This window comes from Seriola dumerili, unplaced genomic scaffold (assembly GCF_002260705.1).
Source record: "Seriola dumerili isolate Sdu_G_001 unplaced genomic scaffold, Sdu_1.0 BDQW01000850.1, whole genome shotgun sequence".
NCBI lineage: Eukaryota > Metazoa > Chordata > Actinopteri > Carangiformes > Carangidae > Seriola > Seriola dumerili.
This window is the reverse complement of record NW_019175105.1, coordinates 46,258-64,033: the sequence shown is the minus strand read 5'-3', so window position 1 is coordinate 64,033 and position 17,776 is coordinate 46,258. Positions and strand designations below refer to the sequence as shown.

At 44.2% G+C, this 17,776-nt stretch overlaps 1 protein-coding gene across 2 annotated transcripts; it reads right to left on the bottom strand.

Moving 5' to 3' along the window:
• Positions 1-2,550: 2,550 nt before the first annotated feature.
• LOC111237347 (25-hydroxycholesterol 7-alpha-hydroxylase) lies at positions 2,551-16,008 on the bottom strand. 2 transcript variants are annotated; one of them, XM_022766407.1, is made up of 6 exons: positions 15,794-16,008; positions 11,609-11,745; positions 10,174-10,785; positions 5,954-6,160; positions 5,490-5,668; positions 2,551-4,372 (listed from the first exon to the last, which is right to left on the bottom strand). In XM_022766407.1, exons 1-6 carry the CDS (start codon positions 15,868-15,870, stop codon positions 4,079-4,081), a joined length of 1,506 nt encoding a protein of 501 aa, XP_022622128.1. In that variant the 5' UTR covers positions 15,871-16,008; the 3' UTR covers positions 2,551-4,078. The 2 variants fall into 2 exon arrangements, with proteins under 2 accessions (XP_022622128.1, XP_022622129.1); XM_022766408.1 differs by having other exon boundaries at positions 15,800-16,008.
• Between the last annotated feature and the right edge of the window lie 1,768 nt (positions 16,009-17,776).

The window sequence follows — 17,776 nt, the reverse complement described above, 5'->3', positions numbered from 1 at the left end:
GATGTCACAATATTTACTGTGATTAAAAGCTTTGAGCAACAAACCATCCTCTGCACATTTACAGTGCAGGTGGAGCTGTTTATTAGTTTATTAGCTTCTTTGTTGTTTTGTTTATCTATTTGTATGAAGTTAGACCAGTTTACTCCAGTCTTTTCCTTCTGTAGTTAGTCATTCAGTCTGCCTTGTTTTTCCAGTTGTGTATTTAATCTGTTGGTTTATTGTGTAACAGAGGAGCAGCACTGTGGACACCTGAGGCTTTATAACAGGAAAACAGGTACAGGACCAGCATGCACCTGGGAGGGAGGCAGCGGGACCCAGGGTTTCTTTTCTTGGTGCTCTGTTCCTCTTTTTTGGGTCCACCCAGTTCACTCCAATGAGTACAGGATAAACCATAGACACACCTGTTTGTATAACACAGATCTACAGCAGCACAGAGACCAGGTGAACCAACACCTGTGAAACTGTCATGAACATAGATTAGGGATTATCACAGCGCTGTTGGAGCAGTCTGACGTGCTGTTCCTAATAAATTGAAACCTAAACACTAAATGAAAATTCAAATTGGTGAATTTACAAGGATACTTAAAACGGGAAATTTAAAACTGCCACTGAAACTAATCCATCATATGTAAATCTTTACTTTCTAAGTTAGCTCTGATTTTAGCACTGTGTGTTAACAGGTCTGTAACACAGCTGGATAACATCAGCTTCTGTTAGATCCACACTCAGCTCACCTGCCTTAATCTAGCTTTGATTATACAGCAGGTTATTAACACAGGGACCAGACCTGCTCTACGTTGTGATGGTAGGAGGTGACATGAGCCAACATGACAGCAAACAGAAAAACACTGATCTACCGTCACACCGTGTTACCAGCTGTAGAAATATTACTAAACATTTGACCTTTAATAAAGCCTGTTTAAATTCTGTTTGTTTGGGACAATCTAGTCCAGATTTAACAAGGCTGAATATAGTGGCTTTTGGTCTGACTGGTCCAATGTGGTCTGGAAAGAGACAAAGCAATGAAATCTCTATTTTTTGTATTTTCATAAACAGAACAAACGCTTGACAAATCTGAAACTGTTTTAAAGACTCTTCCTCTTGTCTGGATTAATCTAGTCCACATTGAGAAATCTAAGTGACGTGGTTTCTGGTCTAGATTTGGTCCTATACGGTCTAGAAAATAAATCTAGAGTTTTCACAAACAGAGTAAAGGTGTCCCAGAGCTGAACCTGTGTTTTTAACAGACTTTAGCTTCTTTAGTCAGAAGTATAGGCTCAAGGGTTTGATCCAGACTTGGTCCAATGTAGTCTGAGTGACAAACAAAGCTGTGACTTTAAAGAAAATAAAGTCGTCCAGGTTTAACTACGATGAGTTCCTTACCTGGTGAGTAAAAGCTAACCTGGACGGTTTGTGTGTTTGTTGGCTAACAGTGTCACATGACCTGTGGCCACGACGCCAGGAGACTACACTCACAGGAACACCGACACTATGACTCAGCACCGTCATGGCGTCCTGTCGGCTAACGGCAGAAACCGGGACATTTAACGGAGTACAGTGCTCATAAAGTTAGCTAACAACAGCAATATATCACCTCCACCCGGAAGGGAAAGCTGCCAGGGTCTGAGCGGGAGACACAGGTCCGGGTGAAGCGGGATTACAGAACTGAGACTGACTCCGGTCTGGTTCCGGTTAAGGTGTTTGTCGTTACGGTCAACAGAACCCCGGTAAATCCAACATGGTGCCGTGTCATTTCTTCTTCTCTCACCGACCACCGACCGCAGCAGCTCAAGCTCCCCGCCGCCTCCAGTGGCGGGAACGAATACTGCAGCAACGCAGTGGATCAATGAATGACGACATGATCGGTGGATATTGATTAATTGATTAATTTAGCACCTTGTCTGTTTTCTATTTGGCTGTTACACCGAAGCTAAGAATATATGTGATAAACTTCGTTTGAATTCAGGATCACACTTAGCAAAAGTAAAACAAAGTCCATCAGTGAGTCAGTCCCCATAGACTCCCATGTTAAAATGTTCAACTTTAGAGCAGAAATAAACATGTTTACAGCCTGGTACAGAAACTGTTTTGGTCTCTAGAGCTAATTTCCTCCTTCATGACACCTGTTTATATAACTCACCTGTTTATTAAGGCTTAAAGTTACACATCATTTAGTCTTGGCTCCACACAAGCCCCACCTCTTTGACCATTATTTAGATTAGCTGGGAGTTAGGGGGCGGAGTCAGGCACTGCCAAGATGGTGACGGTGGAGCAGCTCACTCTGAGCTTCAAAACCGCTCATCAGAAACCTGTGGGTGACATCACAGAGGCTTTGTCCATCTTTATTTACAGTCTATGGGTCCGACCTGGTAATTACAGGAGCAGCACCAGTGTTAACATCAGTAAGAAGTGACCATTTTCTCTTCATGTCAGAGCTGAGAGATCAACTAGAAACCTGAATGAAAACATTATTCAGTCACAAAGAACCTAGTCTACATAAGCTACTGATCAACCATCCTATCAGGAGGCTGCATTAACACAGAACACGAATCACACTTATCACGAGTTTAATGACAAACTACATGTTTTTACATTACAGTTTTAAACGTGAGGAAAACTTCACACTGAAGTACAAAAGTAGTGTTTGTTGTTCATGATGCTGACATGGAAGTAGTTCACTGTATATGACTCACATTCTGAAATTTAAAAATTAAAAAAATATATCTCAGATATCAACAATTTCTTCATCTGACAGCTGATTCACTGACAGTTTTATTTCAGTCTCACTATTCATGCAGTGACACTGAAGGAACAATCCCACAGTTTAGGAAATCTTCCTGTCAGCCATCTTGGTGCAGACACCCTACAGACCTGTATTTAATAGTATTTTTTACTGTGTTGAGTCACTGCTCCAACTTCTGTTTGTACATCTGCTCAACAGACAACACGTAACTCAGAGCTGCTGGAAGGTGGAGTTGTTCTTCTTTTGATGGAGCTAGGCTAACACTTTCTACCTGTTTCCAGTCTTTGTGCTAAGCTATGCTAAAAACATCTGTGTAGAAGACAGAGAACAAGACGATTTTCTAAAATGTTGAACTGTTCCTTTAACTTTAGTACGAGAAGCAGAAAAACTAAAATATAAAAAGTCATATCAAAAGAACATTGTGTATCTTTAAAGTTAATGTAAAACTCATTTAAGAGCTTGGCTTAATCAGAGCTGCCAACATCAGTGCTCAGTTTCATACAGTATTTACAGTGTAATCTGCTGTTCACATTAGATAGAGACGAAGGGACCGTGATGGAGGAATAAGGCGCACAGCGTGGGAAATGTTCGCGGACACACAACGAGTAAATTACTTACTGTCAAGCAGCGCAAGAAGCACACACTGACAATCAGAGACATAAAATACCCAAAGATGCTTTAGTGTTGCCTCAGAAAACCAAACCTCTACATGTATCAGTCTTCTGGCTTTTTGAGTCCACAGTGTTCAGACTACAAACGAGCACACAAACAGGATGTGTCCTTCCAAACCATTGTTGTGATATACCCTGAAAACTCAGGAAATAATGAGATTATAGTGCTGTGGTGATTATATTGATGCTGTGAGTGAATTATTTTTTACGATGTATCAACTCTGATCGGAGTCAGGTCGAGTTGAGTCAGGTTGACCCGAGCGGAGTATACGGGTTTGTAGTAAGGAACAATCTCATCAGGAAGTGGATTCGGCTATCCATTCAGCAAATGTATATCAGCTCAGTGCAGACCTAATAGCTCTGAGTTTATTTCACCTTCATTAGCATCAAATATAAAGTTGTCAACTTTCAACCCTTTTGCTTTCTCACATCGCTGGTCAATCCTGTGTCACCTGCTATGCCACAATTCATCGAGAAGTAATTTACTTGAGCCCGAGAGAAATAGTTTGTGTCACCTGATGAATCTCATTGCAGTGTTTTAGCCTCCACCAGCTCCTGGGGGAAACATCTGGCTCTTTATGTGTCACATCAAACACTGTTGTCATTTACATTGTGTTAACTCTCATCTGACAGGACATGATGCATCACTGACTCTAACACCTGTCTAAACCGTTCTCAGTCTGTAGCGGAAGCGTACGTCAGTGGCAGGCTGCAGGACTCCCAGTCCGGCTCTGTTGGAGTCCAGAGTGGCTCTGGTCTGACCGTCCTCCACCTGGACATCAAAGTAGAGCAGCAGGAGACAGAGGAACTGTTTGATCTCGTTGATGGCGAAGAATCGCCCGGGACACATGGAGGAGCCGGAGCCGAATGGCATCAGGTAATGCTTGAGCTTCTGATTGTCTTTGTAGAAGTCGGTCCTCTCTCTGCCGTCCTGCATGTAGCGGTCAAACTTGAATGTCTGAGCGCATGGAAACAAAAGCAAGATGGTCAAACAGTTCCACTCAACCCAACCTGAAGTCACAGTGTCTTTGACGAGAGCTGGACACCAGACTGTCCATGTTTATGTCTGCAGTGTGAGCTCATTCAATGTGTTTATTAGTGTTTTTGTTGTTTTGCTTTGAAGTCTGATGATAGTCTGATGATTACTTTTTCTCAGAATTGATGTTATGCTTATTATTATTAAATTCACACGTTTGTCTACACGTTGACATTGTACTAAAAGACACAGGAAGTAAAAGTAAAACTAAATACATTTTATTAATACAATTGTGATGTCATTCATTAATAAAGTCAGTGATTTAAAACACTGTTCATCTAAGTATAACTGATCTAATGTATATTACTTACATTTAAAAACAAAGTGGTGTGAACAACCCTTAAAAAGCCCTTAATTAACCCTGAATTCCCCCTGAAAACACAGAAACATCTAAACCCAAATTAGCCACAGATCTTCATTTGTCCTTTACTTTGAAAATAAAAGCTGTTAAAAAGCCTTTAATTTGAAAAGGCCTTAATGAATAGATGAAGTAGATGTTAAGGGCTTCATGACTTTCTCCTTAATTTCCAGATGAACCTGAAATATGTGACAAATCCCTGAAAGTTGAATTTTTAATGGGCCTCTGTGGGGATTATGGGGGTTTTTAGGGTAAAAACAGCTTTAAAAAAACTAAATTTACAAAAATGTACACAATTTAATTAAATAAACCCCTTACTTTGTACCCTAAGAAGACCTTTATTCTTCATTTAAGGGGTAAATTTGGGGATTCATCCCAGATTTGAGTTCTTAATGAGTTTTCTGTGTGGATGAACAGGTTTTTAGGGGGAAAACCACTTAACTTTTGGCATGGAAGCTTCCACCAGATTTACAAAATTAAGAGCCTTTTAAAGTATAAATCCAAAGAAGGGGGTCATGTCATTTGGCCAACATAAAGGTATTTTTACCATTCAAAAAGTCATTAAACCGTCAGATTATTCATTAAAAAATTTGGTTTGTAGATAAACAACCAATGGATTCAGCTTTACAGTGAAGATGATGACAGTGTATCTAAGTTAATTGATAAGTGATTGAACAGTACCTGAGGCTCCTCGTAGATGTCGGGGTCCAGGTGCATACTCTGAGGGTACAAGGCGATGATATCTCCTTTTCTAACGGCCACTGAGTGCTCGCTGTCCAGCCGCAGGTCGAAGTTCTCCTGAGCCACCCGGATGTTCATGGAGGCCGAGGACAGACGGAGACTCTCGTTGATAGCGCTCTCTGTGGAGGAAGGTCAGATCTGGGGTTACCACACCGGCCCAGAGACAACACAGAGGCTCAGTGCACCGTGGCAACACTGCTGCTGTTGAGTACTCAGAGAAACCAGTAAACCCAGACGGACCAGTAACCCCAGAGAAACCAGTAAACCCAGGGAAACCAGTAAAAAGAGAAACCAGTAAACCCAGACAGACCAGTAAACCCAGAGAAACCAGTAAACCCAGGGAAACCAGTAAAAAGAGAAACCAGTAAACAGAGAAACCAGTAAACCCAGAGAGACTAGTGTACCCAGATAGAGGAGTTTGTCCAGCTGCTCTTTGCTCAGCGTCACGTCTCTGTCGCTGGTGAACTCCACGCCGTCGATTCCCAGGACGTCGTGGATCTCCTGACGGACGACCTGCAGAGCCTCAGGGTGACTCGCCAGGTAGTACATGGCCCAGAAGGTGGCGGGGACGGTGTTCGCCACAGACGCCCAGAGGATCGCAAAGTGATGAGCTGAGAGATGGGGAGGGGGGGGAGTACGGAGGATTACGGAGGAGAACAGAGGAGAACAGAGGAGTACAGAGGAATACAGAGGAGAACAGAGGAGTACAAAGGAGTGCAGGGGAGAACAGAGGAGTACAGAGGAGAACAGAGGAGTACAGAGGAGTACAGAGGAGAACAGAGGAGTACAAAGGAGTGCAGGGGAGAACAGAGGAGTACAAAGGAGTGCAGGGGAGAACAGAGGAGAACAGAGGAGTATAGAGGAGAACAGATGAGTACAGAGCAGAACAGAGGAGAACAGAGGAGAACAGAGGAGAACAGAGCAGAACAGAGGAGAACAGAAGAGTACAGAGGAGAACAGAGGAGTACAGAGGAGTACAGAGGAGAACAGAGGAGTACAGAGGAGAACAGAGGAAAACAGAGGAGTATAGAGGAGAACAGAGGAGAATAGAGGAGAACAGAGGAGTACAGAGGAGTACAGAGGAGAACAGAGGAGTACAGAGGAGAACAGAGGAGAACAGAGGAGTATAGAGGAGAACAGAGGAGAATAGAGGAGAACAGAGGAGTACAGAGGAGTACAGAGGAGTACAGAGGAGAACAGAGGAGTACAAAGGAGTGCAGGGGAGAACAGAGGAGTACAAAGGAGTGCAGGGGAGAACAGAGGAGAACAGAGGAGAACAGAGGAGTATAGAGGAGAACAGATGAGTACAGAGGAGTACAGAGGAGAACAGAGGAGTACAGAGGAATACAGAGGAGTACAGAGGAATACAGAGGAGAACAGGGAAGAACAGAGGAGAACAGAGGAGTATAGAGGAATACAGAGGAGTACAGAGGAGTACAGGGGAGTACAGGGAAGAACAGAGGAGAACAGAGGAGTATAGAGGAGTACAGAGGAATACAGAGGAGTACAGAGGAGTACAGGGGAGTACAGGGAAGAACAGAGGAGAACAGAGGAGTATAGAGGAGAACAGATGAGTACAGAGCAGAACAGAGGAGAACAGAGGAGAACAGAGGAGAACAGAGCAGAACAGAGGAGAACAGAAGAGTACAGAGGAGAACAGAGGAGTACAGGGGAGAACAGAGGAGAACAGAGGAGTACAGAGGAGAACAGAGGAATACAGAGGAGAACAGAGGAGTACAGAGGAGAACAGAGGAGTACAGAGGAGTGCAGGGGAGAACAGAGGAGAACAGAGCAGAACAGAGGAGTACAGAGGAGAACAGAGGAATACAGAGGAGAACAGAGGAGAACAGAGGAGTACAGAGGAGAACAGAGGAGAACAGAGGAGTATAGAGGAGAACAGAGGAGAACAGAGGATAACAGAGGAGTACAGAGGAGAACAGAGGAGTATAGAGGAGAACAGAGGAATACAGAGAACAGATGAGTACAGAGGAGAACAGAGGAGAAAAGAGGAGTACAGAGGAGTACAGAGGAGAACAGAGGAGAACAGAGGAGTATAGAGGAGTACAGAGGAGAACAGAGGAGAACAGAGGAGTACAGAGGAGAACAGAGGAGTACAGAGGAGAACAGAGGAGAACAGAGGAGTATAGAGGAGAACAGAGGAGAATAGAGGAGAACAGAGGAGTACAGAGGAGTACAGAGGAGTACAGAGGAGAACAGAGGAGTACAGAGGAGTACAGAGGAGAACAGAGGAGTACAGAGGAGAACAGAGGAGTACAGAGGAGTACAGAGGAGAACAGAGGAGTATAGAAGAGTATAGAAGAGAACAGAGGAGTATAGAGGAGAACAGAGGAGAACAGAGGAGAATAGAGGAGAACAGAGGAGTACAGAGGAGTATAGCGGAGAACAGAGCAGTATAGAGGAGTACAGAGGAGAACAGAGGAGTACAGAGGAGTGCAGGGGAGAACAGAGGAGAACAGAGCAGAACAGAGGAGTACAGAGGAGAACAGAGGAATACAGAGGAGAACAGAGGAGAACAGAGGAGTACAGAGGAGAACAGAGGAGAACAGAGGAGTATAGAGGAGAACAGAGGAGAACAGAGGATAACAGAGGAGTACAGAGGAGAACAGAGGAGTATAGAGGAGAACAGAGGAGTACAGAGGAGAACAGAGGAGAACAGAGGAGAACAGAGGAGTACAGAGGAGAACAGAGGAGAACAGAGGAGTATAGAGGAGAACAGAGGAGAATAGAGGAGAACAGAGGAGTACAGAGGAGTACAGAGGAGTACAGAGGAGAACAGAGGAGTACAGAGGAGTACAGAGGAGAACAGAGGAGTACAGAGGAGAACAGAGGAGTACAGAGGAGTACAGAGGAGAACAGAGGAGTATAGAAGAGTATAGAAGAGAACAGAGGAGTATAGAGGAGAACAGAGGAGAACAGAGGAGAATAGAGGAGAACAGAGGAGTACAGAGGAGTATAGCGGAGAACAGAGCAGTATAGAGGAGTACAGAGGAGAACAGAGGAGTACAGAGGAGTACAGAGGAGTATAGCGGAGAACAGAGGAGCACTGAGACTTATAGCACAGTGGAGTATGACACAGTGCAGTAATAGTAAACTAACTGGAGCTCCGTCACGAGAGAGTTCAGCTGGAAGAATCTGATTTTCATTAAACCAAATCTAAAGCAGAAACAACCCACCAGAGAACCATGTGGGAGGCTCTGTGGTGGTCTGGACGAAAACCAGCAGTTTCACAATAAACTTACCAAACGTCTGTTTTCTGGGAAACAGAGATCGTACAAAGGAATGATAGATATCTGACTAAGACCTGACTTGTAGCAGCAAAGAAAGCCATGAGAAGTGGGTGTTCCTGGTGTGGCTGATGATGATGCAGTCTGCAGATCAGGGTTCAGACCTGTTCAAACCTGTATTAAAGGGATAGTTGTGGTTATCTGATGTGGTGTTGTGTGAGGTACTCATCTGTAGTCAGTGTGTTACCTGCAGTGGATTCAGATCAGGGTCAGTTTAGAGGAGAAGCAGGAGCACCTGGACAGGAGCGTAGTGATGAGCTGTAATGGGTGGAGTCAGCGGAAAAACATGTTTTAGACACTTTAAAAAAAAAAAGCTAATATCAGTTGAAGCTTTATTTTCACTTTATCAAACAGACCTTTACTTTGGAACTACCGCCCACTGTATTACTCTACAGATCAGCTGTTCAAGTCAGACGGTAGTTCATTGGTTGAAATATATAGTTCCAAGTAAAGGTCTGTTTCATAAAGTGATGAAAATATTCAAAATAAAGCTACAACTGATATTAGCTTTTTTCTTTGGATGCTTTTTACAGTGACTAAAACAGGTGTTTTCTGTGGCCCCGCCCACAGCAGCTCATCACTCAGCTCCTGTCCAGGTGCTCCTGCTGCTCCTCTAAACTGAATCCACTGCAGGTAACACACTGACTGCAGATCAGGACCTCACACAAAGCCACGTCTAACTATCACGTTAACCTGTGTGTCATGTGATCCAGTCACAGCTCTCTATTGTCCTCTGAGTAAACAGATGTACGAACTCATTCAATACAAGTCGTAAAAATCTGGCTCCGTCCACGACGTCTGACACGTCTCATAGAGAAAGCTCCAGATTTTCTCTTCTTCTACTTTTCTGGCAGACTAGGCACAGGAAGTGCACTGCTGCCTCCTGCAGGTTAAAAACAAAATTTGGTGTTTGCAAACAGAAATAATGTACGTGTTTATTTATATATAGAGTGGGAAAGTGAGAGCCAATCGCAGGTGGTCACTACAGACAATATAACGATCAGCTGTGAACAGGGTCCTACAGGACGATCTGCTCTCAGAGAGAAGGATAGAAGTTGGTTTGTTTCTTTAACGCTGCACTGATCAGTATTTTATTACTGACACTAACGTGAACAGGGCCAGAACATTCTCTTTAAGGTGGTTTAAGGAGTTAGTGTTTGTTTCTTTTAAGGAGGGCCGTAATCTTTCCAGAACCTAAGCCAGACCTGAATCCAGTAGAGCTGAGCTGTTGATCTGTCTGGTTCAGAGCAACGTTCTGACAGGAATCAACCTGTGACGTCTTACTGAACAGAAACCAAGTCAAAGGTGATGTGGTCTACCTGCTTTGTGGGAGTCCGTCAGTGAGTCATACTGATTGAACAGCTCCGATCGTGTCCTGATGAACTGAGACATGTTGGACCAACACGACATCCTGTGCGGCAGGAAGTAGTTAATGAGCTTCTCGCGGATCGCCTTGGTCCGTCCCAGCAGCCAGAGGGGGATCCGAGCAATGAGGAGGGGGAACATGCTGTCAAACTTGATGAAGTCCTCCCTCAGCACCCCCATCCTGCTGTGGCGGATAGCGGACAGCGGCCTGCCGTACATGGTGAGGAAGGTGGCCTCGAACATGACCGTGTAACAGAACTCGTACATGCTGCCACTCCTCCAGCCACCCTCGTCCCCTGGCCTCTCTTCCAGGTGGTCCTGACGAAACACCAGCATGAGGTTACCCATCATGCTCTCTGTTAGGGGCGTGAGACTGTCCCCCTGGAGGAGGTGGAAGGAGCGTTTGATCTCTTCCCTCAGGCCAGGGAACTTCCTGCTGATGACGGGCGGGTAGCCGAAGGTGAAGGGAGCCACCGTGTTGGAGAACTCGTTAAAGTCCAGCTGCCGGCCATGTTTGATGATGCTTGGATACACTAAAGGGTCCATGATGAAGGTCATGTACTTACCTGCAGGGGAGAGGAGACCTGAGTCAACACAGCAACTAATAACATGATTATCACAATATTCTAACGAAGAAAATGTGAATATGAAGAATGAGTTTGAAACAGTGATGAGCCACAACATCACATCACCCTAACTCTTGTGTTGTTGGACAGTTCTCGATGGTTTTATTATGGAGTATGACTTTATGTTGATGTTATCTGTGGTTTTATTTATTAGCTGTGGTGACATCAGTGTTGGTCGGTGAGGATGGGAACGCAACCATGACAACATGTAACTTTTCTTAAAAAAACGTTTGGTTTTCAGTCTCTTGGTTTTAACGGTGTGTCTGTTATGTGTCTCTTGTGCGTCTCGTGTGTCTGTTGTGTGTCTCTTGTGTCTGTTGTGTGTCTCTTGTGTGTCTCTTGTTTGTCTCTTGTGTGTCTGTTGTGTGTCTCGTGTGTCTGTTGAGTGTCTGTTATGTGTCTGTTGTGTGTCTGTTGTTTGTCTCTTGTGTGTCTGTTGTGTCTCTTGTGTGTCTCTTGTGTGTCTCTTGTGCCTGTGTTGTGTGTCTCTTGTGTGTCTGTTATGTGTCTGTTGTGTGTCTCTTGTTTGTCTGTTGTGTGTCTGTTTTGTGTCTCGTGTCTCTGTTGTGTGTCTGTTGTGTGTCTCTTGTGTCTCTGTTGTGTGTCCGTTGAGTGTCTCTTGTGTCTCTGTTGTGTGTCTCTTGATTGTCTGTTGTGTGTCTGTTGTGTGTCTGTTATGTGTCTCTTGTGTGTCTGTTTGTGGTCATGTCTTGTATCTGAGCTGTGAACTGTCTCTTTGAACAGAGGCTCTGCCCTCACCCACCGGCGATCTGCACCGTAAAGATGTCTCCAAACTTCTTTTTATGTTCCTCCAGGAATTTATGGGCGTCTCTTCCAAACTCCAGAGCCTTTCCGATGAAGGGGATCCAGCCTTTTATTAAAGGAGGTTCACCATCTCTTCTGCAACACACAGAGGAGAAATGATCAGTGGCTGTTGATCCATATCTCTGCTCCTCCTGGATGTGGGACAGAACCTCACTGTGAAAACTGGCCCTGAACTTTCTCCTGTAAATGAATCATCACCCGGACTTTGGACTTGAGGTGTTGCAGTTGAGATGTTGTGTTGTTGTACAAAGAGTCATAACAGATATACTGATAACAGATCTGGACCACAGAACCACCTTTCTGCTTCCTGAGACTCACCCTCATGCAGCTCTTTGGAAACATGAAGCCCAGAGCCTTTCTTCTGTTAGTTCAGTCCCTGCTCTGTGTAATAGATAACAATCAGAAGGTGTGTGTGTCAGTGTGTCCTACACAGCTGTTAATAATCACCCCTGTGGACTTTCAGGAGTCGACAAATACTTGTGCGGATGTTTTGCACAATCATTGCCTGCAGCCAAGTTTTAAGTTCCCACAGATTTCACTGAATCTTTTGAAACAGAATCCCCCAGCTGATCAGCTGCTCTGATTCTTAAAAGCCTGATTGTTACGACTGATTCCACCTGTAGGAGTGGCTCCAGAAACAGCTCCACCATATGGCCTGTAAGCTTTGTTGTATAGGCCTAGTGTTGGACCTGATGTGGACCTAGTGTTAGACTCTCAGCTCCCTCCTGCTTCTTTGTCTCCAACTCGCAGGAATGTGATAATCAGACTGTTCCTGTTGCTGACCCACTTTATCTAGACACACCCACACACACACACACACACACACACACACAGGAAACTCTCCCACAGAGGCTGATGCAGTGAACGTCAATGTGAAGCCTGTGAACTGTTCACATCACCTGACCCCCATCAGCTGTTCAGGTGTTTAACAGATCGGCCCCTCCCCTCCCCCTGTCACATGACATCAAATATGAAGTGAACACGTCAAATACACAACACCGTCACACTCAGTAAGTCTGGACTCGTCAGTGTCTCTGTCTCTGTCTCAAGTCTCTGTTTCTGTCTCAGGTCTCTGTCTCAGGTCTTTGTCTCTGTGTCTGTTTCAGGTCTCTGTTTCTGTCTCTGTCTCAGGTCTGTCTCGGGTTTTTGTCTCTGTCTCAGGTCTTTGTCTCTGTCTCAGTGTCTGTGTCTCTGTCTCAGGTCTTTGTCTCTGCCTTTGTCTCTGTTTCTGTCTCAGGTCTTTGTCTCTGTCTCAGGTCTTTGTGGTGGCGGGGTAGTCTCTGTCCCTGTTTCAGGTTTTTGTCTGAACACAGACTGTGAAAGAAATCACTGCATCAGTCTGACAGAGTTCTGCTTCTTTGTTTTTCTTTCACTGGAGGATGTCCACTTTTAGGTTTTAGGCAGGAGTGGGGGAGGGGTGAGAGTGTTTGTCTGGTGGGGGGGTGGAGGGGGAGGTGGGGTGGCGGGGTAGTAGTAGCCCGAGGAGCTGTTAACATTTCACAGTGGAAAAACCCTCCATGAGTCTGAGCTGATCTGAAATCAAGAAAATCCCCAGTGTGGTGACACAGGAAGTGACAGACTGTCTCTGTCTACACTGTGGTTTCCAAGCTGTGGTTCTGGACCCTCAGTGGGTCTCATGGAGATGACCAGGACAGAACAGCAACAACAACATCCACTCTATTAAAGGTTAGGTCGATTCTTTCAGATCATTTTCCTTCTTCAACCTCAACACCATCATCATGACACTACAGATATTGATCTGAACAATCAGGCATCAGCTGATCCTATTACAATAATAAGATTCTTCAACACACAATGTAAACAAAACCAAAACTGGGTCTTCATCCTCAAACCGGACTGACCCAGGTCATGTCCTCACTGTGATGGGAAAATGCTTTTTTCAGTCCATTTACGAGAAAACACACACACACACACACACACACACACACACGCACCCACACACACACACACACGCACCCACACACACACACAGTTTGCTGCAGAACTGGAGCCAAGATCTGAGATATTTTAAGGTCAACACAACCTCAAATGTTGAACTCTTCTAAACTCTTCTGATTTTTCATCTACATTTCAGTTAGTGACATGAAGAGAGTGATGCTCTGCACAGCTGGATTCACAGCAGCTGGATTCACAGCAGCTGGATTCACAGCAGCTGGAATCACAGCAGCTGGATTCACAGCAGCCTCAGGTTGAGGGTGAGACCCAGACACTGGAGGGACGTCAGTTCTCATGTTTAACAGATTAGAGACAAAATGAAAGAGAGTCATCTACATGCAGAACACCACAGCAGAGACCACAGACCCAGAACCAGAACCATGGGTTCATCAGGGTCATCATGATTCATCGTGCACGGGGTCCTGGTCGCGGACTCTGTCAGGATCTGGTCTCAGACCTGAACTGTTTCAGTTTGTCGAGTGTGTTGATCGTGAAGCGTTTAATTACAGTTAAGGACAGTTCATACGACTTCCTTTAGATGGTCAACAACTACAGAGAAATACAGCAGCTTCATGGTCGGTCTACCTGCTGTGATCAGAGCCAGAGATGGAACACATGGAAAAATGATTAGATTTGTAAACAGGAAACAAAGTCACAGCATCAACACACAGGTTGTATTGATGCTGCCTGTACAGCTGTAGACGTTGTTGTACAGTGTCCAGTGGAAATCTTCTCACACCTCAACCCACAGCTGGGACCACAGCTGCATTACAACAGGTACAGCTACAACAGACTGTGGCTAATAGGCTGTTAGCTTTAGTTAGCTCATCTAGGACAGGTGAGTTTGTTTATCTTTCCATTGAGAGAATTGAATGTAAGTTTTTATAGTAAATTAAATTCTCTCAGGTCGACACAAACTTCATCACACAGATGCATTTTGGAGAATGAACTACTTTTGTTAACAGCTCCTAATCCGTTATTATTTAATTTGTATTTGTTTATTTCTTAGTGTTTCTTTTATTATTACTGTCAGATGTTAATCATGCGTTTTCACCGGCACAGATGGTGTTTCATCAACCAATCGCTGTGGGGGAGCTCGTCCATGAAAACTGATGTAAGCCATAGTAATGGAGTCGCACTCTTAGCTTTTAGCGTGACTTAGGAGAACTCTTAGTGGTAAGATAAAATGCCTTGTGAATACAGGCCCTGATCAGTCAATACACCTGATAGGTCATCTAACAGTCGGTTCTGTCCTAGTGACAGACACAAACATGGTGAGTTCACTGTCAGAGAAAAACTAGGAAAATAGAAACTCTTGTGGAACCAGAGAGACTCAAACTGTTCATCAGGTCAGAGAACTGTTGGACTCACCAGTCCAGATCTAGAGTCCTGGTTGGTTCCATGAAATAATGAATAGTGGGGATCCACAGTGACCCACCGGGACCTACAGGGATCCACCGGGACCTACAGGGATCCACAGAGTCCTCACCAACATGTTCCTGCCCCTGCTCACACCACTGTGTCAGAATCATGAATACTCAGAACTCACATCAGAACCCGATCCAGACCAGTTCAGAGGTTCTCATTCACAGTTACCAGCTGTGATCCAGATGTTCAGCAGCAAAGTGTCCAACGCCTGTCTCAGGTCAGCTCACCTGTAACCTGCTGCTGCTGGACTACAGCCATCAATCAATATGTCGATCAATAGGTCAATCATTGATTTGATCATTTCTCAGGCTCAGTTCAGGCTTCTGACATTTATTCAGAGGAGAGTAAATATTGTTCACTGCACCTCCTCAATCAATCAATCAATCAATCAATCAATCAATCAATCAATCAATCAATCAATCAATCAATCAAGAAAAAGTCTATAGCAGAAAAATAAAACAGCAGCAACTGTGTCAGTCATCAAACTCTCTGGCAATTAACACAAACTATTCATCCATAATATCATCAGCTGATTGATCTGTAATAATAAGGGAACAGAAGTAACGGTTATTGATCAACCTGACATGACACGGACCAGATTCTCTCTCTCTCTCTCACACACACACACACACACACACACACACACACACACACACACACACACACACACACACACACACACACACACACACACACACACACACACACTCCAGACTTCAGTGTTTCCACACCAACTCACACTGACCTGCTCCTGCCGCGGAGGACGCAGAGGACCAGGGAGAGGAGGCCGAGCAGGAGTAGCAGCAGCGGGGACATGTTTCCGTTTGTGTCCGGAGAGAACCGACCAGCACCGACACACACTCACATTCACAGACACACACACATACACACATACACACAGCGACAGACAAACTTTAACTTCAACACTAAACAACTCAGTCAACTCCCCATAGAGCTCACTGACTGTTTCCGGTAGCGACGCTTCAAAATAAAGTCCCTGACCACGTGGGCATGAATAAATTGTTTTACGTCAGCAGATGTACTCACTAACTGACTCAGTAACTTGACTCAGATTTTTCATTGTCAGTGTTTCTTCTGCTTCAGCCAGAGAAGTGATTGACTGATGATTAATTTGACTGAACTGAACTCCAGTTCTCATGAATTCAACATGGAAACGCCCTGACATCATGACCTTATTTAGGCCTACACTGAGGTCCTTGAATATTTGTGATAGTCTCAGACTGTCTGTCGTAATAGCTGATCAATAAGTGAATGAATAAATAAAAATATGTTTCATATTCAGTTTACTGCTCAGTTACATCTGTTGAGAATTTAATTTACCAAAGTGAAGGTGTTAGAGCAGTTTCAGAATAAAATCCTGTAGAAGAAGAAAAATTATTTGTTTGTATTGATGACCTGAACATGTGTCATTTCACAGACAAAATGTGTCGCTGAAACATTAATAAGCTCGATGCTTCTCATTAAATCTTAGTTTTTACAGTTCAGACTTTTGATTCTAGTCACAGAAATAAGTTCAGCAAAATTAGATGAAAATCATTAGATTAACTATATTATATTATATTAATATTGGTTTAACAATTCTTTCATGTCTCCTCCACATGTTGAGTTTTTGTCCTATGGACAGAGACGTCCAGGTTTTGTGTATTTGTACTTCAGTGTGGCTCAGATTCAGAACTGCCCCAGATTAGGAGGCTTTAATTTTGAAAGTACGCATTGTAATTTCCGGTTCGATCATTCCTTTTGGCTGCAGTCAGTGGTCCGTCGTGTCCAGGCTCGTGCTGTCCCGCTCTGACACGAGATAAGTAACACAAAATATACAAAATGCACGCACACACACACACACACACACACACACACACACACACACACACACACACACACACTTGTATATCTATTCTAGTTTAGTAAAACAATCTTATTTAATTTAATAAATATAGAATTGGAATCACTTCAACATCAAACTCGCATTAAACCAGATTTAACTATGTTGAAGTCTCGTGATGATGCTCAGGAGTAAACTAAAAATACATAAATTAAAACAATACTGAAGTGAGGTGATCTCTCTCCTCACATCTGATATCAGAGCAGCTTCTGTCTCAGAAAGGAGCTGATGCCTGTTTTATTCATCATGTCATTTGCCGCCATCTTGTGGCGGCAGGGTATTGTCTCTGACAGTTATCTTGACTTCCAGCTGTTGTATCTATAGTTTCTGTCATTTTCGCGGGAGTGACGGTGTCCCGTTGACCATGGCCGGAGCTTGTCACGGAGAGGTCAGCAGTTTAGTTTGGAGGCTGAGGACAATCCTGCTGATTAGCGATAGCCAAGAGCTAGCTGTCCCGTTTCGAAGGATCCTACATGTGCGGCTGAGAAATGCGTCCCTGTTTTCCTGGACAATGAAGGATCCAGCTGTTGGTTCGTGGTCCAATATATCCCAAGATTCATTGCGCGCCGGCAATGAAAATATAATGCCAGCAAACGACACTGACAGATAGTCTGAGGATTACACTGTTTAATGTAAGGATTGTTTTTCAGCTCAGTTCAACAGTTAACGGTACAATTGTTAAAACCAAGAGACTTAACTTGTGAAAAGTTACGTGTTGTCCAGGTTGCTAGGCGACAGGAGCCGCGCTTTGCGTTTCAACGGTAAAGGCGGGCAAAGAGAGCGTCTCATTTCGACTCAGCTTTCGCGCCGAGAGGCAGC